The sequence below is a fragment of the Zootoca vivipara genome, chromosome 5 (genome assembly GCF_965207765.1).
Source record: "Zootoca vivipara chromosome 5, rZooViv2.hap1.1, whole genome shotgun sequence".
Classification (NCBI taxonomy): Eukaryota; Metazoa; Chordata; class Lepidosauria; order Squamata; family Lacertidae; genus Zootoca; species Zootoca vivipara.
In genome coordinates this window covers 79,940,713-79,967,390 of record NC_142588.1, presented here as the reverse complement: position 1 = coordinate 79,967,390, position 26,678 = coordinate 79,940,713, and the positions used below count along the sequence as shown (strand labels likewise).

General features: G+C 46.3%; 1 protein-coding gene across 1 annotated transcript in view; it reads left to right on the top strand.

Annotated features, from left to right (window-relative positions):
- The first annotated feature begins 411 nt into the window (after positions 1–411).
- Positions 412–26,678, top strand: part of SLITRK3 (SLIT and NTRK like family member 3) — a 41,986-nt gene continuing 15,719 nt past the window's right edge. Inside the window, exons 1-2 of the mRNA XM_088669161.1 lie at positions 412–2,798; positions 7,605–10,424. Coding sequence (XP_088525287.1) covers positions 7,625–10,424 — 2,800 coding nt within the window. The 5' untranslated portion in view covers positions 412–2,798; positions 7,605–7,624. The remainder of the gene's footprint in view (positions 2,799–7,604; positions 10,425–26,678) is intronic.

The window sequence follows — 26,678 nt, the reverse complement described above, 5'->3', positions numbered from 1 at the left end:
TTCAGGGCTGAGTAGGGATTTGAACCCAAATCTCCACAATCCTAGCCCACAACAATGACCACTGCACTACAAACAGTCCATGCTGTTCTAAGCTAGTGAATATGAACAATAACTTCAGACCTAGCTCAATTAAAAAGATGGCCCCTGTTCAAAACAAAACAACAATCATGTTACTATCCAGGACCAAATATCTACCCTGCGCTAAGCATTCTGGAATAACAACCTCTGTGTTACGGTAGCTTCACACTGTGGCATTTCGTGATTGCAATGCATAACAAATGGAAATTCCATTGCCTCCAAAGGAATATGATTTAAAGGGTGGGGGGAAACACACTGTTCTGGTGCTTCCAGAGATAAACCTGTTTGTGTTTTTGTTTGTTTGTTTGTTTGTTTGTTTGTTTGTTTCAGGTATTAGGTATCAGGTGTGCTGGTTCAGCAGAACAGGGATCAGAACTGGTGGCATAGTTGCAAAAGAGGACCACGCGCGCGCGCGCACACACACACACACACACACAACAATCATTTCCAGCTTCACCTCAGTACTATCTCAGCAAGCTGATATCTGGACACTGCCCAAGGTAGAGTACAGCCCAAAAATGTGGATACTGTTCAGCCAAGAACTGAATGCACATGAACTTGAACTTGGATCAAGGTGAAAGATTCTGTTGAGCATTATGTTATTGTTACTATTATCACCACCCCACCATTGATTTCGATTCATCACTCAAGCTTCATCATGAATTCCCAAGATAGGTTGCAACAATTCTAAAGTAAAAATAGTTAAATTGCAGTCGAGAGAATGGGGTGGGCTCTAAAATAATGGGGGAAGCCAAGAATTCATTCTATGCTTTTGAACAGAGGAATCAGATCCAGGTTCATTCTGGCAACAAGGATGGGCTGCACCTCAGATGGAGAGCACATGTCTTGCATGCAGAAGGTCCCAGGTTCAATCCCTGGCATCTTCAAGTCTGGCTGGGAAAGGGCCCTGTATCAAACCCTGAGGAGCTGCACACTGTAATTTAGATGGACTGATGAGGCATCTCCTGATGTTCGCTAAGGATGTCCTCCAACATCAGGAGAAAAAGAAGAAATATTTCAAGTAGAGACATTCCAGGGGCTATGAAAGCCTGTGCAATAGGGGATCTCTAGTTCATAGGTGAGGAACCTAGGACTTTCAAAATTTTGTTGGACTCCCAACTCTCACTAGCCCTGGGCCACCCTCAGGGATGATTGGCGCTGGAGTCCGTCAACATCCAGAGGACCTCCAGTTTCCCTCAAGTTGGGGTGGGTGGCAAGGAAATCCAAGTTGCTAAACATCCTGGAGGAAGAAGTCACATCTCTCTGCCTTAAGCTACCTCACTGGGTTTCCCCCCAAATTGGGCCCTACAGGAGATCCCAGGTTCAATCTCTGGTTTATCTCAGCAGGGTGGAGGAGAGGAAAGCTTTGCTTGAAAAGTGGAGAGCTGCTGGTGGTCAACGTAGACATCAGAGAGCAAGAGCAGAGTAAGTTGGTGCAAGGCACACCCTATGCAACACAGATAAATGAAGGTTCCCATTTTCTCGTCGTCACCAGGGTGTGCATTTTTCATTCCTGATCATCCTCAAGTGGCACTTGTGGTGTGCTTTTGGACGCCTGAGCTTCACCCTCCCATTCCTGGAAGCCCTCTCCGTCCTCCCATTCCCAGACCACCATAGCCCTGAAGCTGTTTTACCTGAAAAACAGCCCATCTCCCCAACTCTGATTCCTGAGGAACTCTGACTTCTCCATACAACTGAACTGCAGCAGATCTCCAAAAACTGCGGACATCCTTTGGGTTCCCCACCCCGCCCCGGTCCCCTCTCCAAAACCAGCTTTTTTAAAGAGATGCGCTCTCTCCCTCTCCCCTTCCTTCTTCAAGCCATGTTGTTTTCTGCCTGAGGCTGGGATGAGGAGCTGACCTGCTCTATCCTGTGCGACTCGCACAAGAGATCCACCCACTAGTACCATCTCTCTCTCCCTCTCTCTCGCTCCCTCTCTCTCTACATCAGACAAGAAGAGAAGGATACAGGCGAGCAAAGCAAGGAGCTGAAGGCTAATGTCCCACCTCCAGAGGACTCCGGGCAGAGTTTCCCCTCCTCGCCGACAGATGAGAGAGGTGGAGGAAGCCAGGCGCCCAGATGCGTGATCCAGAGATCCTGTACCCGGGATCCGGCTCGCCCAACCCTCCTTTCCCGCATCTCGGAGGGAGCCACGCGATTGCTCTGGGAATCTTAAGGTGGCGGCGGCGGCAGCAGCAGCAGCAGCAGCGCCCTGCTGGAGAGAGGCGGTGCGCTTTCGCCTCGGAGGCGCCATGCCCGGCTTGGGCGCCGCGCACCCGGCGCTCTTTCCGCTGATGCGCCTTCGCTTTTCCTGGCTCTCTTCGTGCTCGCCGTCGATCCCCGACGCTTCTCTCCTCCTGGGCAAAACTTGGGTGGGGGAGAGAAAACCGCCTCGAAGAAAAAGGATTACACCGGCGAAGCAGACAGCCGCGTTGGGCTGGGGAGGGGCGCGTGAGGGTGTCTCCGTGCGCGCTCGAGGGCGCGCGCGCGCCTAGGTGCGCGCCTCGCCGCTGAAATGCAGGCGGCGGGTCGGCGAGGCTGACATGGACCCGGGGCACGCTCCGCGGCCCGAGATGGGGGTCAGCGAGCCGCAGCCGCTCCGGAAAGGAGAGGAAGAAGCCCGGCAAGAGTTCCTCCTCCGTCGGCCCGCAAAGCCACGCCGCCCGGGGAGACCTGGGGAGCTCCGCCTCACAGCCAGCCCGGCGCCCGGATCTCCTTAGGTATTCGCTGTCCTTCCTGGGTTTTTGCGCCTTCGCCTCTTGATCTGGCGGAGGGATGAGGCGCGATTGCGGGGTTTGGCCACTGTGTGTGTGAGAGAGAGAGGGGGGGGGGAGAGAGAGAGATGCGACGTTTTTGTTGCCATTGTTGCTCGCTTGCATTTGCAAATGCATTTGCACCCCCCCCCCAAAAAAAAAGGATCTGGAAGGAAGACCCTTAAAATAATAATCAAGCCAATGTTCTTCCGATGTATACATTGTCATCATCAGCCTCTTTTCCGTTATTATTTTAGTGTCTTCCTTTCATCTCCGCTCCCACCCCCCAAAACTCCATAAACATTTCACGGATCCTTAACCCCCTCCCCCATACACACATGCGTTTTAAAACGCAGGATTCTCGTGCTTTGTAATGATAATAGCAGCTATGCAGCTTTGTAATCGACAGCGGTCGCCACTTCTACGTTGCAACGGGACTTGGTTCTGAAAAGGAGCAGCGCTGGCGAGGAGAGCGATTTGAAGGTGGCGGTGGGGAGCAGAGATTTGGCTGCTCCCTTGTTGGGTCCTAAGAGAACCTGCGTTGGGGCAAAGAGGCACGGAAAGGGGTGTGTGCGCGCTTGCTGTCCCATCGGATTTCCAGCTTGTCAGCTCTCCACTCTTTGTAGCAGAGTCTGCGAAGAGTGGTCTGCAAAGGTGGCGGGGACAGAGGCATCAGAATTCCTCCCAGGCGCAAGCGGAGCCTCTTCTGTCTCCGAGGGTTGTCTCTAGCTGCCACCTGCCAGCCCCACCTCCCCTCCTTTCCTCAAGGGGGAGATCAGGAGGCGGCCACCCAAACCCAACTCTTGGGGGGGGGGGAATCCTGCCCTGCCTCTCCCTGCCCTAAGCGAAGTAGATTCGCAAAAGGGATTATTAAAAAATAAATCTGGAGGTATTCCGTTCGCAAGTACCTGGCTTCTGACAAGCGAGGAGCGTGTGGGAGAGAATGAAAAAGCAATAGGATGATGGGCCCAACCAACGCACCACCTTCAAGGGAAGTTGGGCAAATGGGTGCCAACTTAATCTAGGGGAAACTGACTAAGCAGGGGAGCTTATTGTATTAGGGAATCTTTCCTGCACTCTTTGTTCTCTATGTTCCCTCCAGCTCCAGATATGCTCCTTTTGGTTGCCTTCTTGCTTTCTCCAAAAAGAGAGAGCTGTTCAATTTACCTTTGGATATTGGCGGCGGCGGCCTCCCCTCCCTTGGATCTAGGCAGAAATCGAGGCATAGGTTCTCCTTTTCTGGGGTCAGACAGCAAGTCCAAGCCAACACAATTGGGGGGGGGGGGAATGAAAAGGATGAAAGGAGGCGAGGCAGGTAAAATAAGGAGAGGGAGGCAGCAAGGGAGCGGTTAAATCCTCCGCCGCCGCCGCCGCCGCCCCTTCCCTTTGGAAGGCAAAGATGCAAAATGGTCCATTGTCACCCAAGTGGCTTCAACACTTGGCTAGGAGCTTTGGAAAAGGAGGAAGGAGGGGGAGAAATATCTGGGAAGAAATAAGAGTCTGTTGGATGTTGTGGGGTGGACTGAAGCCTTTTCAGCTGCGGGGGGGGGGGTGGAGTAGAGAGAAAAGCGGGGAGGACGAGGAAAGCAAGAAGGAAGAGAGGGGAAGGTCTCTCCTCCAAGTTCCCTCGGCGCTGCCCTTTCCTTTACCTCTGCTGGGAGAGGTTTAGGTTTTGATGGAGAACTGCAGGCGAGGGCGGGAGAGAGAGCGAGAGAGAGCGCGAGCGAGCTCAACTGAGCCTACTACTTTGGAAGCAAGCGGAGAGAGGAGAGTTCTTGGCTATGTGGAGAGGGGCGGGTATCTCCTCTCCCCTTAATGGCTGCAGCTCTCAAGGATTTGCTGGAATATGCACACTTGGTGGCCCAGGGGACATTCCCCTATTATGATCCTTTTTTTTCATCCCAGGCTTCCCCCCCCCTTCCAGAGGGGGGGCAGACGTAGGAGACCACCACCCAGCCACCACCGGGATTGTTCCTCTCCTCCTGGCTGCTGCTTCTTTCTCCATCATCTCGGGTTCCCCCGCTCCTGATCCCCCAAATAACTCTTCCTCCTCCTCCTCCTGGCGGGGAATGGGGGTGGGTGGGGGTGGAAAGCAAGCCCAGTACAGTCAGGGCTTCCCAGACGTGCCCCCCCCCACCTGGTGCCAAGTGCGTCCTCCTACATTTGTTCCCCTTTTCTTCAAGCTCAGATTCATGACGTGGTAGTGGGGGAAGCCTGATCCAGGGGCAACAATGTGCGCTCTCTCTCTCTCTCTCTCTCTCTCTCTCTCTCTCTCTCTCTCTCTCTCTCTCTCTCTCTCTCTCTCACACACACACACACACACACACACACACAAAAGGGAAGAAGGAGTGGAAGAAGGAGCGAAAGGATGAGAAGCCCCAGCTTGAACCTCCTGCCATAGATCTTCCCTCCCTCCTCTCTCAAAGATGAGCTGGTGGTACCCAGAGAAGGCAGCGGCGGCGTCGGCAGCGGGAGCGGCAGATCTAGGAGGCTGCAGCAGCCCCCTTTGCCTCCCTCCTCCATTGACTGTGCCAAGCAGCATCTCTGCATCCTAAGGAACCTCATTGCATTCCTAGCACGTCTCATCTTTGCTTGCTCCCCCCCCCCTTTCCTTTTGCTTCAGCCCTCAGCAGGAGTATAGAACCAGAACAGAGAGAAAGAGAGAAACCAGCAATCCTTATTTTATTTTATTTTTTTGAAAATTCCGTACGTAGATATCTATTTTTCCAAGTGGGTTTGGCTATTTTTTCCCCCTCTCTCTCCTTTCCCGGCTCTCTCCAAATGTGCTAAAAAAATTTATCTCCTCCGGACCGGTAAGTACAAGCTCTTTCTGGATCTCTCGATCTCTCTTTCTCTCTCCCTCCCCCCTTTTCTGCTGGGATAGAGCATCTCTTTCTACCCCCTTTTTTAACGCAGAAGAGGAAAAGAACTTAAGTAGCTTATCTCTCTGTCCGTCCATCTCTATTTATTTATTTATTTATCCATCTTTCTACTGATTTATCTATCTCTTTGAAACAGCCAGACAAAGAGCAAAAATAAGATCTCTCCCCTTCCTCTTTCCTCATTCAGATCGTGCCTGGTAATTTTCCTTCCAACGGGTCCCCCAGTTCCCTTCATTTGCAAATAGATTCTCTGCCTCGATTTATTTCATTTTTCTGTAATGAAATGCTCTTATTCCACCCCCCCCCCTGCGCCTCCCATTTCTTTCCCTAACTAGGTCCTTTTTGCTATTAAGGGCTTTCTTTTTCATAACGGGGAGGGAGGAATTCCCTTCGCCTGCATGGGTGTGTTGGGGTGGGGGGTGGAGTGGAGAGTGCACGATAATCCATATCTGTAAAGCTCCTTTGCTGTGAAGAGAACAGAAATAAATACCAGGATTCTGGCAATCCCGTTTGAAATGGGCAGCAGCAGCAGTAGCAGCAGCAGCAAGTAGGGGCTGTGAAGCCATCCTTGTCAGGAGTCAGAGTCTTTAACAGTGATTTATTCTTCTGTGTTGGAATGATCTGGGCAAAAGGAGTCAAGGAGAAAAAGAGATGCCCTCCCTCTGCTGCCCCAAGCAGAGGAGGCTGTAGGTCACGGGGGTCCAGTTGTCCCCTTCAAGAGGAATCTTTTGTGAGCTTTTGCTGTAAAGCAAGGGTTATTTCTCCTGTGCTTAGTGTAAAGGTATTCCCCCCCTCTTACTTTTCCTTCCCCCCTCTCCCTTCTCCTCTTTTGTCCTGTTGGATCATCCCTGGATGGTTCTACAGGCACGAAACACTCACATCCAGAGGGAGCCCCCCATCCCTATTGCCTCCTTTCATTCCACCATCTCTTTCGGTCTGTAGCCCTGCAACTGCCGTTTTCCCCCTTGGGTATGTGGATGGCAAAGGCATGTGCCTTCCGAAGATTAATCATCTCTAAATGATTTAATCAGCTGAAATGACTAATATGGAGTGTGCATTTATCTGATACTATACCAGTTGCGTTAATCCATTTTGTGTGCTCAGGAGAGAAGGGTCTCTCTCTCTCTCTCTCTCTCTCTCTCTCTCTCTCTCTCTCTCTCTCTCTCTCTCTCTCTCTCTCTCTCTCTCCACCCCCCCCCCCGTCTTGAAACAAGCATTGCTACTAACCCTTGTATACTGATAAAATCCCAGTTACGGATATTCCCATAGGGATCGGGGCTCTGGGAACTTGTTTGTCCCCATTTCCTTAAATAACGGCTGTATCATAGCATTAGCTGGGCATTCTCCCACTGAAATAATAATAATAAACTTCCAAGTTAAGCCTATGTGTGTTCATGACGATGGAATGTATAGACTGCATGGTGTGTGTGTGTACCAGATAAAAATCTCTCCCTGCACCTCATCTCTCCTTACTCTTGTGATTGATGCAGGTGTCGAGGTAAGCCTGAGATGATCTCCCATATGCTTCCTCCTAAACACTCCTTGTCTTTGTGTTGGCGGGGAGAGAGATGTTTCACAACATAGGCCCTATAGGTTCATTTGCTGTTTTTCATGAGGGTGTCATTCACCAAGTAGCCTGGAAGAGGGGTGGGCAGGATGGGGAAACAAAAAGGCCGTTGCATGATGAGATGTTTCAGTATCACTTAAGTCAAAACCAGGGGAGGTTCTAAAGAGCAATGCTAGAGTTTGCTTTTCTTTTCTTTTTTGTAATGAACTCCCAAGTAACCTCACGAAGCGCCGTTAGATGCTCTAGACGCATGGTTCAATATAAAAATAGCCAGATAAAATGCTGATCGGCCGTAATCCATTTGTGTTCTCATTTCTGTTTCAGTTTTGTAATCCGTCGCAACCATGAAGTCTCCGACAGCCGACCCTCCCCGTAAGAGAAGGATGTTGTGGATTATTCTTCTAAGCACAATTGCTGTAGCATGGACTACCCCCATCCCCTTGATAGAGGACTCGGAGGAGATTGAGGAGTCTTGCTTCGATCCTTGTTACTGTGAAGTCAAAGAAAGCCTTTTTCACATACACTGCGACAACAAGGGATTTATAAATATTAGCCAGATAATGGAGTCCTGGTCGAGACCTTTCAAACTTTACCTGCAGAGGAATTCCATGAGGAGATTATATACTAACAGTTTTCTCCACCTGAACAACGCTGTTTCAATCAACCTGGGGAACAACGCACTCCAAGACATTCAGACGGGAGCCTTTAACGGCCTCAGAATCCTGAAGAGGTTGTACTTGCATGAGAACAAATTGGACATCTTCAGAAACGACACTTTCCTGGGCTTGGAGAGTCTGGAATATCTGCAGGCAGATTACAATGTCATTAAGCGGATCGAGAGCGGGGCATTTCGAAACCTGAGCAAGCTCCGGGTCCTGATCTTGAACGACAACCTTATCCCCATCCTCCCCACCAATTTGTTTAAGTCGGTGTCCTTAACTCACTTGGACTTGCGTGGAAACAGGTTGAAAGTGCTCTCCTACCGAGGGATGCTGGATCACATTGGCAGGAGCCTGATGGAGATCCAGCTGGAGGAGAACCCTTGGAACTGTACCTGTGATATTGTCCAGCTGAAGAGCTGGCTGGAGCGCATCCCTTACACTGCCCTTGTGGGAGACATAACCTGTGAGACCCCTTTCCACTTCCACGGGAAGGACCTGAGGGAAATTAAGAGAAACAAACTCTGCCCGATGCTGTCTGACTCGGAGCTGGTCAGCATCGGTGCCCCTCAGTTGCCCTCGAGCAAGGAGAACGCGTGGCCTACGAAGCCTTCTTCCATGCTGTCCTCTTTCCATTTCACTGCTTCCTCTGTCGAATACAAAACTTCCATTAAGCAGCCCAGGCCCACCAAACAGCCCAGGGCACACAAGCCACCCCCTACGCCTCGAGGCCTATACCCTGCGCCCAACCAGCCCCCAATAGCTGGTTACCAGACGAGGCCACCCATCCCCATCATCTGCCCTACTGGCTGCTCATGCAGTTTGCACATCAATGACTTGGGCCTGACGGTCAACTGCAAGGAAAGAGGGTTCCACAATATTTCCGAGCTCCTGCCCAGGCCCGTCAACGCCAAGAAGCTGGTCCTGAGTGGCAATTTGATACAGAAAATTTACCGTTCCGATTTCTGGAATTTTTCTTCCCTGGATCTCCTGCATTTGGGGAACAACCGGATCTCCTACGTTCAGGACGGGGCCTTCGTCAACCTGCCCAACCTGAAGAGCCTGTACCTGAATGGCAATGACATTGAGAAGCTGACCCCAGGCATGTTCAGGGGTCTGCAGAGTCTGCACTATCTGTATTTTGAGTACAACCAGATCAGGGAGATCCAGCCCGCTGCCTTCAGTCTCATGCCCAACCTGAAGCTGCTCTTCCTCAACGACAACCTCCTGAGGAACCTGCCTACAGATGCCTTTGCAGGCACCTCTCTGACCAGGCTCAACCTGAGGAACAACAAATTCCTGTACTTGCCGGTGGCCGGCGTGCTGGAGCACCTCAACGCCATTGTGCAGATTGACCTGAAGCTCAACCCGTGGGATTGCACGTGTGACCTGGTGCCTCTCAAGCAGTGGATCGAGGCCATCAGCTCCGTCATCATGGTGGGGGATGTCCTTTGCGCCAGCCCAGACAACCTTACCCACAGAGACATCCGCTCTGTGGAGCTGGAGGTGCTCTGCCCCGAGATGTTGCATGCTGCTGCTGCCTCGCCGGCCCCTCCAGCGTGGGGCCACCCCATCCCCACCAGCCCGTCGCCCTATGAGCTCCCCCCGGCTGGGGGAGGCCCGGTGCCCCTCTCCGTGCTCATCCTCAGCCTCCTTGTACTGTTCTTCTCGGCGGTCTTCATTGCTGCGGGCCTTTTCGCCTTTGTCCTGCGCAGGCGCCACAAGAAGCTACCCTTCCGGAACAAGCAGCGGCAGGAGACCCTCGACTTGACGGGCATCCAGATGCAGTGCCACCACCTCTTCGAGGAGGGAGGCGGCGGCGGCGGCAGCGGGGGAATCAGCGCCTCCCCGGAAAAGGCACCCCCGGTGGGGCACGTCTACGACTACATCCCGCACCCAGTGACCCAGATGTGCAACAACCCCATCTACAAGCCCCGCGAGGAGGACGAAGTGGTGGCGGGGGAGCCCGGGCAACCTGGGGACATGCTTTTGGGAGGAGGAGGTGGTGGTGGTAGTGGTGGTGGTGGAGGAGGAGTTGGCTGTGCAGGGGAACAGTTTGCCGACCCCACAAAGGACGGTGGGAGCAGCAGCTGCTACAGGACCTTGCTGGAGAAGGAGAAGGAGTGGAGCTTGGCTGTGTCCAGTTCGCAGCTCAACACCATAGTGACCGCCAACCATCACCCCCACCCGCACCCGCCCGGTGGGGGGATTGGAGGGGGGCTGCCTCTCCTGGGGGAGCTAGCGCTGGTGCCGCCTGTCTTCCACCACGAAAAGAACGGTGGGGTGGTGCTCTTCCCCCCTAGTGGTGCCCTTCTAGACAGCAGGGACAGGCCGCCCTTGGCGCCCCCGTGCGCGGTGGGTTTTGTGGACTGCCTCTACGGCACGGTGCCCAAATTAAAGGAACTGCACGTGCACCCCCCTGGCATGCAATATCCAGACCTGCAGCAGGACGCCAGGCTGAAAGAGACCCTCCTCTTCTCGGCTGGTAAGGGCTTCCCAGACCACCACCAAACCCCCCAAAGCGAATACCTCGAGTTAAGGGCCAAACTCCAAACCAAGCCGGATTACCTCGAAGTCCTGGAGAAGACCACTTATAGGTTTTGAAACAAAACAAAACAAAAAAGTCTAGCTTTTACAGCCAAATCCCAGACCCGCCCCACAGCCCCACGGCCCCCCCCGAGTCCCCACTCCTCGGCTCCCCGCCCTTCCTGCCCCCCAAACCACCGCATGCTGATACTAGAGGATACTGCTCTGTGCTTTTCCCCTGCCAGGTGATGGTTTGGAGGAAAGGCCCTTCTCAGATGATCATGAATCGATAAAGTGCCTTTTGCAGACTTTTGCCAGCAGATGTTAATCAATCATTATTTTTTTATACTGGAAAAAAAAATGGAGACTTTGACTGTGCCATGTTGTCTAAGGTATACGAATATTATTATAATTAGTATCATGGGGGGGGGTTATTTGCCTCGGTCCTGATGACAGTAAATTCAATGTGTGTTACGCTACTTTCTCTCTCTCCTCTTTCTCTCTCTCTTGCAGGCTTTTGTTTTTTCTGTTGTAGTTTTTTAAAACAAACAAACAAACAAAACAAAACAGAAACCTTTCCGTTCTTTTTTCTTTTCTTTTTTAATGCTATGGGGAGGGAGGCGGATTCTATTTTATTTTTTAAAGACAACATCGGTTGTGGCTTCGGTTATTCTTTCCCTCATCATGGCACAGAACCTGTACATTACTTTAAAGGGTTGGCAGCTGTCTGGGGTGGGGAAGAGAACCACAAGAACAGCAACAAAAAATTGCAGTTTTCTGCATGTCTGGGAACTGCAGGGGGGAGGGGCCTTTTCTTCCCCAAATGTTCTCACTCTCTTGGCTTCTCCTCCTCCTCCTCCTCCTCCTCCTCCTCCTCCTCCTCCTCCTCCTCCTCCTCCTCCTCCTCCTCCTTCTCTCTCTCTCTCTCTCTCTCTCTCTCTCTCTCTCTCTCTCTCTCTCTCCTCTTTCTCTCTCTCACATACAAACACAGGTCCAAACGCTTATTATGCTCCACTCTGGATCCTAAACCCCCTCCAACCAGCCTCCTAGCCACCCCAATTTGCTTGCACCCTGTTCTATTTCTGCATCTCCCCCCCACCACAGGGATGGGGTACCACAGTCGTTTCCAGAGGGGAGGTCACAGGCTTGCTTCTCCAGCGAAGGAGCCGTCTATTTGTTCCCTTCTGTGGCTGCCCTACAGGGAAGGGAAGGTCATTGCCGTTTGATTGAGTTCCTTCCTGGAGGACAGCTGCACCTCTAATTAAAAAGAGAGCCGGGTGTAACAAATGCCTTGGAAAGGGGACGTTTGCTTGGTTAGCTGCCCCCCCCCATGTCTCTGTGAAGGAAGGAAGCCCTTTTAGGTTGCAGTCCTGTGCCCCCTCACCTGGGAGTAACCCCCATGGATATGAGTGGGGCTTCCTCATGAGTAGAGGTGCAAAGGACTGGCTGCACTGCTAATGTTCTCCCCACCCCACCCCCGCTCACAAACGCAGACAACACACAAACACAATTGTGCATATATTTATTCTGTACTTTCAAGTGAATATAAATTGTAAAGGTAATGTTTCATCATTGTACAGTGATGCGTCTGGTATAGCTTTCCTAATAAAACGTTTTGGAAAAATATATATAGATATAGGTATATAGGTATATATTAGAAGTTAAAAGAAAAAGCTTGAATCTTAAAACTTCAACTATACCCTTTTCACATCAATGCTTCCCTCCCCCGCCCCCCCTTTTAAGGCCACATGTTATTTTATTAACCACAATCCACTGTGTGATGTTAGCAAGGTATAGAACAACAAATAACTCTTGGTGCAGTATATATATATATATATATATATATATATATATATATATATATATATGAATATATGATGGTTCTGGACTCTTTTAGAATTCATATTTCCAGTCTCTTCCTCTCTCTCTCTCTCTTTCTCTCTTTCCCCTCCCTCCATTTCAATTTGTTATGCATCTCTCTTGGTGACTTTCCCCCCACCCCTCCTAGATGAAAATATGCAATAGATTAATTTCAATTCCTTTTAATTGCTAGGATTATTATGTTCCGCTGCAAGGATATGAGGAAAAGAAATAATAATATGAGATACTTTTTTTCCCAGTTGAGATTGGATAAAATATTTAAAAGTACATGGAAGGAAATGAATTTATAGAGGGGTGTGTGTGTGTGTGTGTGTGTGTGTGTGTGTGTGTGTGTGTGCAGGATGGCAAGCATACATAGCTGCATTTTGGGCAACAGCAGTTGCTGGGCATGTTTGCATTTCTCCCCCGTTTTTTTTCTTTTTTGATAAAAACAAAAACAATCGAGGAAATTAGGCCTAATAGCATGAGTTCAAGTCTCTGCCTCTCTGATCTCTCGCACTTGTTTTCTCTGAAACCGTAGCTGGAGATGTGAGACAACGAAGTGCTGTGTGTGGAATTTTCTTATTTAAGATATTTCTTCTTTTAACTTTTCAGTCGCTATGACATTGTCAAATTGTTTTTTTTTCCGGAGCATGTTATTCTTAAACCCTTTAGGTTAGAATAAAACCAAAGAGGGGACGAGAGAGAGGTGGGGGGGAGGCGGAGGGGAGAAAGTGGAAAAAGATGCTTTGTTTATTTCGTTTCTTTCCAAGGTATCTAGCTGGTATCTTGTGTCTTGTAGAACTGGGTTGACACATGAATAAAGCTGAAGGGAAAAAAAGCTTTGTTTGGTGGCGGAAAAACAAAACAAAAAAAACCCTCACACCTTCCAGTATGGCCAGTAGATGGCGACAGAGCTCCAGCAATTGCTGCACAGAGACCCAAGGTTACTTTTGAATTGTGCACAGTCCATCAAAGGTGCTTTCCACTTGGACTCCTGAATCTGCCCTTAATAGAAAAATCATCGCATTGAATGTAATTCAGCAGACGTCACTAATGCCTTATTACATCGAGATAGAGATATAATTAAAGGGAAAGGGTGGATATTAGCTCCTTTCGTGTGTATGGATGTGGAACGGGGAAATCCTCTATTTTGAAGATTTTATATATACACACACTGCACACCGATGCAGAAAAAGAGGGAAATGTACAGTATTTAGAAATGAAATATTGCAAAATATATATTTTATTTGTCTTACACAAAAAAAGCAATGTTATCCAGGGAAAGTGAAATGTTTCTGCTGCAGAAGAGAAAAACACTTAAAAGCTGCTTCCACTGCTCATTGGTGTTTCTTACAAATCTTGTTAAGGAATCATAGCAATTTAGGCCAGGGTCAGACTTTTTTTTGCTCATGCTACAATGTCATATACGTGCTCATTTTATTTTAAAGAAAAGTATGCTGTTTTGAAACTACTATTTTAAAAAAAGAAAACTGGTATATATAATATTATGTACATGCGGTAGAGCCACCCAACGAACAACCATGTACAAATCAGTGTTGTTGTTTTTTTAAAAATGAGAGCTTTAGAATGGATTATGGTCGAACCCTGATGAAGTTACGGGCCTTTTTGTTTTTTTAGTCTATAGCCAAAGAACCCAGCATCACTCGTTGGGGGATTGTGGCAGAATTTAGGCTTCAGTATGCCAGACTTTGGATTGAGACAGGCCCATGTGCACAGTTTAGGCTCTCTTGCCTTTGGGCTTTGTTTATATGATGTATTGATTAATTGGCCTACAGGTAGCAAATGTGCGGTTGGAGGGTTTTGTGCCTGCTGCATATAATCTCGCTGCCCCAAGATAAGCTTGTGCACAAGGCTGACACCTTCTCTGGGGGAAAACAAAAAACAAAAACCTGACAGTGTGCTTGGTGGATTATGGCTGTGACCAGGGCTGGATTAACCCTTAGATTGAGTCTGCTACAAGATAGGGAGGCTGCCATTCTGAATGCGTAGCTTCTGAGAATTCCTCGGTGCAGGGGATGGGAAGAGGAAGCTGTCGGGTCACATCTCGCTGCGTATTTTATCTTCTGGCCCACAGCAATTCCGCAGGCTGCCTGAAATCCATGAAAGGGAGACACGCAAGGGGGTTGAGCCTTGGAGCTTTCTGTGTGCAAAGGATGGGCTCTGATATTTATGACCCCTTCCCTAAAAGGATTGAAAAGCAAACCTGGATTTGAACTTAGGGACCTTCCAGCTGTGGGGTGAATGTGATAACCTGTACACTGGCAGAAGGCATACCTATGTTGCCAACGGGGTTAGATTGATCACGTTAAATTTCTGTGTCCTGTATCTGAAAATATGGCTGTGATCCTTTTCCCCCATAGCAGGGGAATCAGCATCCCAAAGCCCCACATGGAGGAAGAGAGCTGACTCTAGGGAGGCTGGCTAGCAGGAGACTCAGAATATGTCCTGGTTGACATTTCTATTGGGGCACAGCTTGGATGGCCACCTAGAAGCAGAGGTTCTCTCTGTGTCTTGAATTCATAGGTCAAGGAGATACAAAGAGCCCTCCTATAGGCTCATTGGGTGTGTGACCCATGGGGAATGAACCTATCGGGGTTCCTGAAGTTATTCTAGGTCCTTAAGGCTTCAATACTAACCAGGTCTACCCAGACACTAATGCCAATTAATTCAATGGGGCTTACTCCCAGGTAAGTGGGGTTAGGATTGGAGCCTGAATCTTTGATATTGGAAGCTTTTCAAAAAATTGTATGATATCCAATTGTGGCGTCTCTTTTGCTCAATAGACTTCCCGTTCCTCTCCCTCTGGAGCCCTTATGCACCCCCCAAAATCTACTGGGGAAGGTTGGGGGATCCCCTGAGATAGACGGGGGCTGCAGAAGAAAGGGTAGAATGGGAATCCCATTTGTTGATGGATGTTGGATCCTACCCATCTTTCAGTCTTTCCCACCTTATTGAGTTATAACACACAGCTGTACTTAAATATAGAATTTCTTGCTATCTCATTAAGCACTTCCCCCCCCTCTCTCTCTCAAAAAAGTTGTTGGTACAGATAAGCATGCATGCGTTAAGCAAAATTATAAACCAGGAAAAGCAGATCCAGATACTCTGAAAGGCAGTCTTTATGGAGCCATTGATAACAACACACGCATGAACACCATTCAGTATTGTACAGAGCAGGTTAAACTGCAGATCTTACCATAACAAGGTGCTGAACACATTTTAAATACAGTATTGCACACATCAAAGTATAGCGGGAATAAATGGTTATAAATAATGTTTATATTTTATTTATATTCGCATTTCAACTCCAATATAGGGTGCAATTTTCACCTGAAAATGGTGAAGCGATCTTATTTATTCAGTGGAAATAAATTTATGAGAATGAAATTTTGTATTAAAAGAGATACTTTTTTTTGGCTAAAATCGAGTTATATTTTTTTGTTCCCTTGTGGCAGCCAATTTCTCCCGTGTGTTAAAAATTACACTAATACCCACTGTGCATAAGGGGAGTGAATATATACTTATGGCATTTCTCCATATAATAGTTGGATTTTATTGGTTCATAATGCTTTTGGGATTGAGTTGCTAATGAACAAATCTGTTGTTTCGGGTTTCTCAGAAGTGGGTCATTGTATCAGTGGCTATTTTCATTCATTAATCTGAGTGATGGGTAATTAGTGTAGATGATTTATCACTATCAGCATCATTATTAGAATATTGGAAGGAATGGGATAAAATGAGATTATCTACATCTACAGGAGAGATGCTTTCTTCCTTTCCCCCTGAGAAAATGCTTCAATGTAAGGAAACACTTTTATTTAGTATAATTTTTTTTAGAGTGCTTCTGAAACAAATGGATGTGATGGTTGGTCAGTGCTTGTGCTAAACCACATTGAAGAGCTCAGTTTCTCCAAACAATATTTTGAATCCTGACCCTCTCTGGGATGTGTGATCATCCTAAACAAGTGAGGAGGATGAGGTGTAGTCTGGTGAACAGATGGGGGCGGTGGATAAATGTCGGTTGCCTAGCAACCCTGGAACTCCTGCATCCCTTCAGCATAGGCGCAGAAGAGATGAGCACAGACATCACAGGGATGGAAAGCAGAGGACCTAAGTAAATCCCATCTTGCTTAGGACTATTAGCCTGAAAAAGAAGAGACTGGGAGGAGATATGATTGCCATCTTCAAATCTCTAAAGGGCTGTCACGCAGAAGGCAGAGCAAGCTTGTTTTCTCCTCGAACCAATGGATTCAAGTTACAAGAAAGGAGATATTGATTAAACATCAGGAATAACTCAGATGGTCAGAGCTGTTGAGATACTTGAAGGTGGCAATCATATCTCCTCTCAGTCTCCTGTTTTCATGGTTAAACACAAAAGGGTTAAACAATCATAGCAAAACAGTTTAATGATTGGTATAATTTACTAATTAACCTTCTACTAAACGAATGGAACAAAATGTTTTATAGTTTCCAAGGTGTCAAAGACATATAAGAATAATATTACTTCTGCTGCACATATGTTCTAAAGTATTATTCGTGAAAACTGCAATGGTGTTAGCAGGATGAAGGGTTTTCACAACCAGTGATAGAATTGTGTCTTTTGTGGAGATTCAGATTGCTGTTGATGCAATATGGAAAGTGAAATGCTAAATGGTTACCTACTGAGTATTGACAGAAGTTCAGTTTTATGTATTATGCTGAATACATACAAGAGCTATTTGGATTGAATGGGAAAAGCTAGTCGTTGGGCATGAGGGAGGGTGAGAGTATGCCAGATTCTCCAGCCTGGGACGGGTGTGTGTGTGTGTGTGGTGTTGTGCAAAGCAGTTGATAAGAGGCCACCAAGTTTGTGTGTGTGTTTATTGAGATGTTTTAAAATAAGATTTATATACCACATTCCTGTGATTCAAGCAGTTCAGTTTAAAGCAGTAGCTTAAAATGCAATGGGCTCAAAACAAAAGGAAAAGAGGGTGGGGTGGGGGAGAGACCAAAAGAAAGAAAGAAAAAAGCAAACAAAGGTATTGTGACAATTGCACAAGAAAATTACAGGAGGGAAAAGAAAGAAACAGCAATTGGTCAGAGCCCAGCTGAATGAGGGGCCCTTGCTGTCCCTCCTCTCTCTGGAGTTGCTAGTTGGATTATTTATTTATTTTGAAATGTCTGCTCTGTCACAGATGGTCACCTGACCTGCCTCCAACTGAGTCACTGCTGCATGCCAGGGTGGAGACGATGAGGGACAAGGCGTGAGCAAGGTTGTCGTGGTGCAAATGCGCTTGCAGAGCCTGTTGGCACATTTACACCCCACTGTCCCTGTTGCTGCCCCACCCTTCATCCTCTCCATGCCACCACACTGCCCACTGCTGTTGATGCCCCATACCTGCAACATGTCTGTGTTACTCAGAGCCCGCAGCAGTTGAAATACCACCCTCCGTAATGATTTTAAAAAAAACCTAAGCAATGTAAAACTGAGCTCAGTGGATTAAAAAAGAATTCGCTATTTCAAACCTGAAGCACAAAGCTTGCTGGGACAGGAGTACTTCCCCCAACTAACACAAAGCAGCAAAGCATGGCGTTGAGCAAGGCAGGGCATACTAGCAGAGTGTCTAGATTAAGCAGCTGGGCAATTGGGCTTCCTAAGTCTTTGCCCAGCCAATTAAAGTAATCCTATATTAGCCAGAATCTTCAAAGCATACTAAAGCATGCTAAAAAAAAGGACAGGTGCAAAAATATTTCCGATAGCATTGAAAGTGAGATCTCAAAGCTGAGCGAATGTTGTCACAAATTGCCTGAAATCTCCCAAGAGCTAAGCCAGGAGTTAGCTCATCTAAGACCCAATGTGTGCTATCTATTTAAGGCAGTAGTAAACTATCAGAAGGTCGGCGGTTCGAATCCCCACGACGGGGTAAGCTCCCGTTGTTCGGTCCCAGCTCCTCCCCACCTAGGAGTTTGAAAGCACAAAGTGCTTCCCAGCCGGAAGGTAAATGGCATTTCCGTGTGCTACTCTGGTTCACCAGAAGCGGCTTAGTCATGCTGGCCACATGACCCGGAAGCTGCCTGCGGACAAATGCTGGCTCCCTCGTCCAGTAAAGTGAGAAGAGTGCCGCAACCCTAGAGTCGTCCATGACTGGACCTAATGGAGTCCTTAACCTTTACCTTTATACTATTTTGGCTTCCTCCAAATAATCCTGAGAACCGTAGTTTGTTAAGCGCGTCTAGTGTTGCAGTCCCTTCAAACTTTACAATTCTATGATTCTGTTAGTTGTTAGGAGACCTCCCTCCCCATTCCCCTTACAGAACTGGTTTAATAATCCCTCTTCCCAGGGAATTCTAGGAACTGTAGTTCTGTGAGGGGATCTATTCTTAGCGTCCTTAAAAAATTACTGTTCTCAGGAGTCTTTCTTTTCTTTTCTTTTTGGAAGGGGGGCATGACTGCTTAAAGTGATATGATATGATGCATAGTACAAATAGGACCTAAGATCATTCAAATTCCCCATTCCCATTCCCACCCCACGAAATATAATCTCCTGAAATAACTCAGCATGTTGCCTGAAAATGTATGACTTTCTGGAGGATGCAGGTTATGACTGTATTATATGACTCAGGGATTTTATGAATCAATATGTTTGATGTAAAACCAATTGATCACCATAAATGAGACGGCCAGCAAAAATCTCAGGTGTACAAAGTGTGCTGGGAATCTGAAGTAGTTACTGTGATTATCAGTTTCAAGGTCAAAGTTCAACCACTTGGCAAACTTGTGAAACCTTGGATGATACTAATTACTGTTTGCACCAGAAGAGTTCTGTTAATTGTCAACTTTCTCTTGTTATGTAGGGAAAGCAAGGTTTTTGTTGGGGGTAATTATGTCAAAACATTATTTTGCCCATTTCTCCTGTGTTCAAGTTTTTATGGGAAGTATCTGGGCTTAGTTAGTCATAAACAAATGTGACTAATTTTTATTTATTTTAATGGGTCCACCACTATCTTTTTAGAAGAAAATGGCATTTTGTTCATTCCTTTAAGTATGGAATTTACTTGATCTAACATTCATTTTATCCCCCCTTTTATTTATGTCTGAAAACAGTTCTTTATATTAAGATAGCACTAGGGCCATCAGCTCTTTTCAAGAAAATCTGAACTTGAATGGAAAATATTTCTAGTTTCAAAAAAAATAAAAATAATGCAGTCCTATGCACAACCATCTGGGATTATGCCCAGTTTAATTTATTGGAGCTTACTTTAGAGTAGACATGCACAGCATTGCACTGTTAATGATCCAAATAATTTTTGTTTTTCTCAAATTTCATCAATAATTGCTCACCTAGAAAGCCTTGCAGAGATCTGGCATTGTCAGTTGGCATTAAAAAAATGGCAAAGAAGCAGGAAAAATCACTGTGCAAATCTGTGAATTGGCTCTAGCCTAGGTGATTATGTGAATTTTTGCCTAACAGGTCATTACAGTAGATATATAGATTGAGTACTCAGCTGAATCACAACAGAACACATTGAAATGAGAGTCCATTGCATGCTGCATATGACTCTAGGTTTAATTCCAACTATCTCTTGTCAAAGATGCTCATTCTGGAAAATATTTTGTCAGAGATCTTAGAAAGCCAATGACAGCCCTAGCATATTTGCTAAAGCTAAGCAGGATCAAGTATGGTTTCAAATTGGATGGGAGACCATGTGCTGAGATTCCTGCATTTTAGGCTATATCAATTCAAAACACAGGTCTTGCTTACCCCCTTCTCAAAAACTCCCTAATAACTTGAGTGAGGTTAAGATGTGTCTTATTTCTTACTAAGTTGCTAATTTTTTGTATATAGGGATTAATTTTCTCTCTTTTATTTCCTTTTTACTGGGGCGTGGTTGGCAATCTGAACATAAGCTCCAACTGCGGTCTGAAGTGGTAGAGTTCCAAAAAGGTTGTGAACAGAATGATATTTCTCAATACGTGTGGTTTGGCTCTCAGCAATATACAGCTATGATACAGAAACTCAGTGTAAGGTCACACATCAAATGTTCCTATGCGCCTGAATGAAACCAATGGGATTTTTGTATTTGTGTGTGTGTTTGCGGCCTGTGAAGAAATGAGCAGAAACTGATTCTCTTTGGGGATGAGTAGAAGAATCTCTCTTTAGAGGCTCCTACCATGGAATCAAAATATATTAATGTTGGTTTATGGATACATCATACAATTGCCAATGGAGGGACACAATGGGGGGGGGCGACGACAATGACTTGGTTTGGCAGGCCTTTTAATGTGGGCCTATGTAATGGGAACTTCCTGAAATAATGCTAAATCAAAACACAACTATCCTCAAAAATTCACACTTCTCCAAATATTGTGATGCTTTTCTTCAGTTGGGGGGGGGGATGATACAGAAATGTGTATCTTAGGGGTATTTTTTTTTGTTGCATAAAATGCATATTTTCATAGAAGTTAGACACCAAGTGCATTATATTAGGGAAAACTGCTTGCAACATGTGTCTACCAAGCGACGCCAAAAATTGTGTTTTGAGAGAAATGCAAACGAAAGACCCATGAATTTTCACGAGGACTTCTTTTAAAAATTGCAAACTGATGAGGAAAGGTGGTGAAATGAACCGAAAGCTTAAAAAAAAAAGGAGAAAGTGAAAGTGGTTCACTCGTCCCTAGGCCTTGGCAATGTGTTTGCACCATGAAGTTCAAATATGCTGTTTGAATCCATACAAGGTTCTATGGTATTTGTTTCTTATTTTCAATACTATTTTATGGACAGATGCAAAGTGTGATTGGCATTGTAGATGCCGAATGTATATGTTATTTTAAAGGAGCAAAATTGTCTTTCTGTGGCATGCTCTTCACGGCAAAACATTCACTTGGAATTTAATTTTATGTGGTCCATATGCTTCCTCAGACACGTTTATGTATTACGTTCAGGAGGCAACCAATATCCAACCGGCATAGTAGCTCCCAGTTCACCTTTCGTTGTTCATTAGCTGTCCAGTGTGAGAAAAGATAGTTGTATATGATCATAGAACTTGGCTGTAGCAACTTCTCACTTTCAGGCTATAGAGAGAAAACAGCACCTTTGTATGCAGGAGGAAGGAAGGACTCCTGGATGAATGGTTGGGAGCTGGGCAGTACAGCAGAAACTCAAGGCCCCGCTCAGCAGATTGGGCGGGTGGAGTCCAGCTGGCTTAGGGCATTGTGGTGTTAGTGAGATTATTTTAAAATTATGGCTTAACTGCACCACTGAAGCTATGGCTGAAGACACCACAATACAAGGTTTAACCCCATGGTAAGCAGAAATGTGCCTTATATGCAGCCTTATTGGTCAATATGGGTCAGTATTGGCTAGATTCATTCATTTATTTTACTACATTTATATGCCACCTTTATCTTACAAGGATCTCAAGGTGGTGTCCATGGTTCATCCCCCAAACAACCTTGTGAAGGTCTATTAGGCTGAGAGTGACCGAGACTGGCCCAAGGACACCCAGCAAGCTTCATGGCTGAGTGGGGATTCAAACCCTGCTCTCCCAGCTCCCAGTCCAGCACTCTAACCATCACGCCACACTGGCAGGGTTTCAGGCAAGGGTCTTTCCCAGCCCTACCTGGAGATGTTAGGGATGGAACCAGGGACCTTCTGCATGCAAAGCAGATGTTCTTCTGCTCAGCTACAATCTTTCTCCAACGTGACTCTACTCCGTGTACTTCCTTTGTCCTAGTTGTGGGCAACCTTTGACCTCCCAGATGCTGCTGACCTACAATTCTCATCTTGCCTGGCCACTGGCAATGCTTTCTGGAGCTGATTGGAACTGTAGTTCAGCAACATCTGAAGGGACAAAGGTTCCCCCCACACCTGCTCTATCCAGTGGTACCCTCTGGAAGCCACGTATCTCCTCAATGCATCACATTAGCCTCCTCTACTTTTCCTGTTGAAATAATATAATGCCAGATGGTAGTTTCCATAGCAATTGCAGCTTCACTACCAATGCCAAGAAAATCTTCATTGTCTACGTGAAGCTCACTATGACTAAGAAGCCACAAATAAAAGGCTAGGAATACTCATCTACACCTCAAAGGCTTGGTGTTGCCTGCAGATCTTATGCTTGTGCACTGTTTTGCCAATGGCCCAAATCTCTTCATAGCAGAGCTTTCCTTTTTTTTTTTTTTTTTTTGAGCAGGAACTCAGCTCTGGCATCTCGCAGGTGGGTGCCATTGCCATTCTAAGAGAATACCTCTTTTTTCTAGAAAAATAGCACTTTTCAGTTTGGCTGATTCTGTCACTGTGCTGTGTTGCCCAGATCAGGGGTGGCTAACGTCTTGCCCTGCAGCCAAGTCTGCCAGAGCAATCCCCCCACATGGGCAGCAGCAACGACAGCAGAATTAAGTTGATACAGCACCACCAAGCTCAGTGCCCTGATGGGGATGCAAACAGGAATAGGGGAAATAATTTCAGTTCATCTTTTCAGGTGAGCCTACATAATGCAGACTTTACCATTCAATATGCAAACCGAAACGCAGCCATCCCTCAAAACTCATGTTTCCCTTAATGTTTACAAAAGTGCATAAGCTGGGGAAATAACAACAAGAAATGCATTATATTAGGGGAAATTGCTTTGCAAAAAATGTGTCCATTAGGCCAAATATACTGGAAAAAATGATGAACGAAGAGAAACCAAAGCTAATAGATTTGCCTTGGGTGCAAATTACCCCCTCCCCAGTTATCAGATAATTTGATGGGTGGCATGCTTATCTGCACGGATATCTCTTGTGTGCGTGTGCATGAGAGAGAATGTGTGCAAGGGTGTGGGGTGGCCATGCCCACTTTTGACCACATTTACTCCTGCCATGTGTCTTGCTGTGCAAACTGTAGCCAGGCCTCCTTTCTTAGGGTTGCTGTGAGTTTAGAATGCACATGGCCAACTACATAGGTCACCTTGAGATCTTTGGGTGAAGGGTCTGATAAAAATCCTGGCTCAATCAATAAACTGCCTCCCCTTCCCCTCCCCCAGTTCATAATTTGTCCCAAATAATCTTGAATGTTTCAAGGCCAAAACCTTTGGTGTGTGGACTGTACAAAGATGGAGAATGCAGTTTAAAAGCAACCAAATGTTCATTCATTTTCATAATTCTTGGATTCCCCCAAACATTTGTGCTTAAAAGACAGCTGCAGTGTTCTGATAATCTACTCCCAGTTGTAGATTTTATATATTTCTCCCTCATCTGATAAAGGGGTGCATAGCTAAATGGCAGTTCTGGGGAATTAAGTGAGAAGAGTGATGTTCGTCCTATCTGATTTGGCAACATGAGGACAGGGTGCAGGATGAGATCCTTTGGACTGTGTATAAGGAGCTTTTAGGGCTTATTGAGGTAAGGAAGGGTATATAAGCATTTTAGTTTGAAGTGAGGACATGATTATGTAGCTGTGGAGATTATTAGTGAAAAGTCTGAAAGTCTGGAGAGCTGTTGCCCATCAGCGCAAACAATATCAAGCTAGGTGGAACAATAGTCTGACTTCGTATATGGCAATTCTGTGAATTGTTCCTATGATTCTAGGATGTGATGACAATGATGATGATTGTGCTATTAGTGTACAAAAAATGCTGTACAAACAAATGGGTCCTAACTTTCCCAGGTTGGAAAGTAACACTAAGCATGTTCACATGTTATGCTGAACGCAGGTGCAAGCTGTCTTTATGCACACACAAGTGTTTTGCTCAACTATTACATACATAATGTGGTGTACACACATAGGTGGAGTCCATACTTGCTGAATATTGCATGTGCTAGCTATTAGGCACACAGATTATAAAGTTGTTGAGCATAATGTGTAAATGGACAAGGAACATGTACAGTATAAGGAAAGATGAAAAGTCTTGAGCATACTGAGTCTGATGACCAAAATGCAAACAGTTCTTTGGGAACTATATTCCTTGGTATTGGAGGGAGGAGACAGTTCAAGGGTAGAGAGGAAGAGGTGTGTCATCTGTGTATAAGTGGTACTGAAGCCATGGGGTTTGATAAGGTCACTTAAGGACAGTGTATATACAGAGAAGAGGGCCAATAACAGATCCAGGAGGGACCACCATGAGAGGATGAGCTCCCTCACAGGCATAAAGAGAGCTAAGCAAGAGATAACAGCATATACGGTTGAAAGTAGAGACATCTTATAAACAATGACAGCGTCTTCAGCAGAATTGACTTTTTATGCTGACTTACGTTAATGTCATTCATGTTTTCGTTATAGAATACAAAGGATACTAGGTTCCCAGTACTTCCACTTTGCTGATCAGTTCCTTCCTCTTGGTGAGGACCATGGCCAAGATAGATGATCCCATTGTTGCTTATTCCACCTTCTGGGAAATGAAATTGTCAGTGAGGCAAGCGGGGAATTGGTTGGACCTTATATTCTTGGCAGAGTTTGAGTTCCAACAGATGTTGGGGAACTTGAAGTCTCCCACGACTGCTACATCTCTCCTTTTTGAATGTTTGGTAATCTAAATTCGCTTTGACCATCCTGTAAACAGTATAATGTCACAATGATATGTAGCCAATAAGTCTCGGATATGTGATGGTGTCACTGAGGGCTAATGAGGACACGATGTAAATCAGGGGTGGCTACCTGTGGACCTCCAGATGTTGTCTGACACCAGTTCCTACCAGGCCCAGCCAGCAAGGCCAACAGTTAGGCATGATCAGGGTGATCACCCAGTAGCACCTGGAGGTCAGTGTAAATGAAAAAGTCAACTAGAGTTGGGGGGAAATCACTGAAAAATCGAGACATTTTACAGCACTATCAAAAATGTTCACCAGAAATCATGAATCATTTTAGCTTAGCTCAGTTTGTCATGTTTATAAAGGTATACAACACAAGTAATATAACTGGCTGGTGTTGATTTGCATGCCTATGGATTGGAAGTGGGTTGCATAACAAAACTCCATAACTTACCAATTCTTCTCATCAAAAAGAAATGCCTATCTAGGTCAAGTAATATTTTTCATCCTCACCACCTCCAATTCTGATCACTGGTAGCAGCCTGGAAGGACCTCTGCCCAAGTCATAGGTGGGGAATCTTTTTCATCCTGGAGGCCATCTTCCTCCTGGGCAGACTTCCAGGGTCCATATACCAGTGGTGGACAGAACCAGAGGCAAACATGAGCCTAGTCAGAGGCAAAAGTGGGCAGGGCAATGAATGCGAATGTTACCTTTGCACTTTAGGCTAGTAGTTTCTACACACACTTGCACACCTTAGTCTAGGCAAGCAGGAAGCATGATCATACTTCAAGGCCAAGTAAGAAGAGGAGGGATGAGGCAAAGCAAAGATAGAAAGGGGATGGGTGTGTGATGGCGAGGTGGTGTGCCCTAAGTGCCAGGCAGAGAAGTCTGGAGGGCCACAATTATGATTAGGGTCTGAGGTTCCCCATCTCTGGCTTCAGACCTTGGAAAAGTACTGCCAGTCAAAATTAACAGCTGTTAATGGGATACTCAACTGCAAACTCATACTGGACATAGGCAAGCCCTCCAGGAGTGTTCTCAGAGTGGCTCAATGGTTTTCAGGGAGGAAAACTAGGAGGAAAATTCCGGAGCCAGTCCTAGTGCTCAGGAAGGAATGGAGATGTCAGCGAGGACAGACAGAGGCTGGTAGATCAAGAATTCTTTCCCCATTCACATTCTGATTCAAGTGGAGCAAGTAGTTTGTAATTTTGAAAGATCACATTTCCAATAGCCAGATTCCAGCTCTGGACTTTGATGACTTTACCAGCATCTCTAATTCCTATGTAAGGCAGCAGCTCTCATTTAAGCCGACCTGCCTCATTCAACATAGCAAGCATGCTAGCACATTTAAGGACTTCTTATGATTTGTAGCAAACAGCAAAAAGGGGAGGGGGAATCATCATCACAGGAAGATACATTGCCCCACATTTGTGTTAACAGCAATCAGGATGGAGGTATTGAGGGCCATGCATACATCCTGGCCAACCCCAAAATTCTATTTGCAACCAGCTGAAACTAGGGCAAGTTCACCTTAGTTCAGGAGCAGGAGGCGGGGAGGGTATTTTGTCAGAAAACCAGCATTCTGTAATGCTTTCCAAATGTCAAATGCAGGGAGCCTTGATGTAATCTGGATGTTGCTCGCACCAGAGCTGTGCGTAAACAGCCTCTCAAAATTCTCCACCCTGTTTGTTGGCAGAGAAATTGGAGGGGTTGGTTCACTTCATTTCTCCAGGGAGAGAGGATGAGTGGAAATGATGAGACATCTTGCATCATAGAAAGATACAAGGCCCCGTGGCAGAGTATGATGCAACTTCAAAAGCCTAGTGCAGATGGAGCCCGTG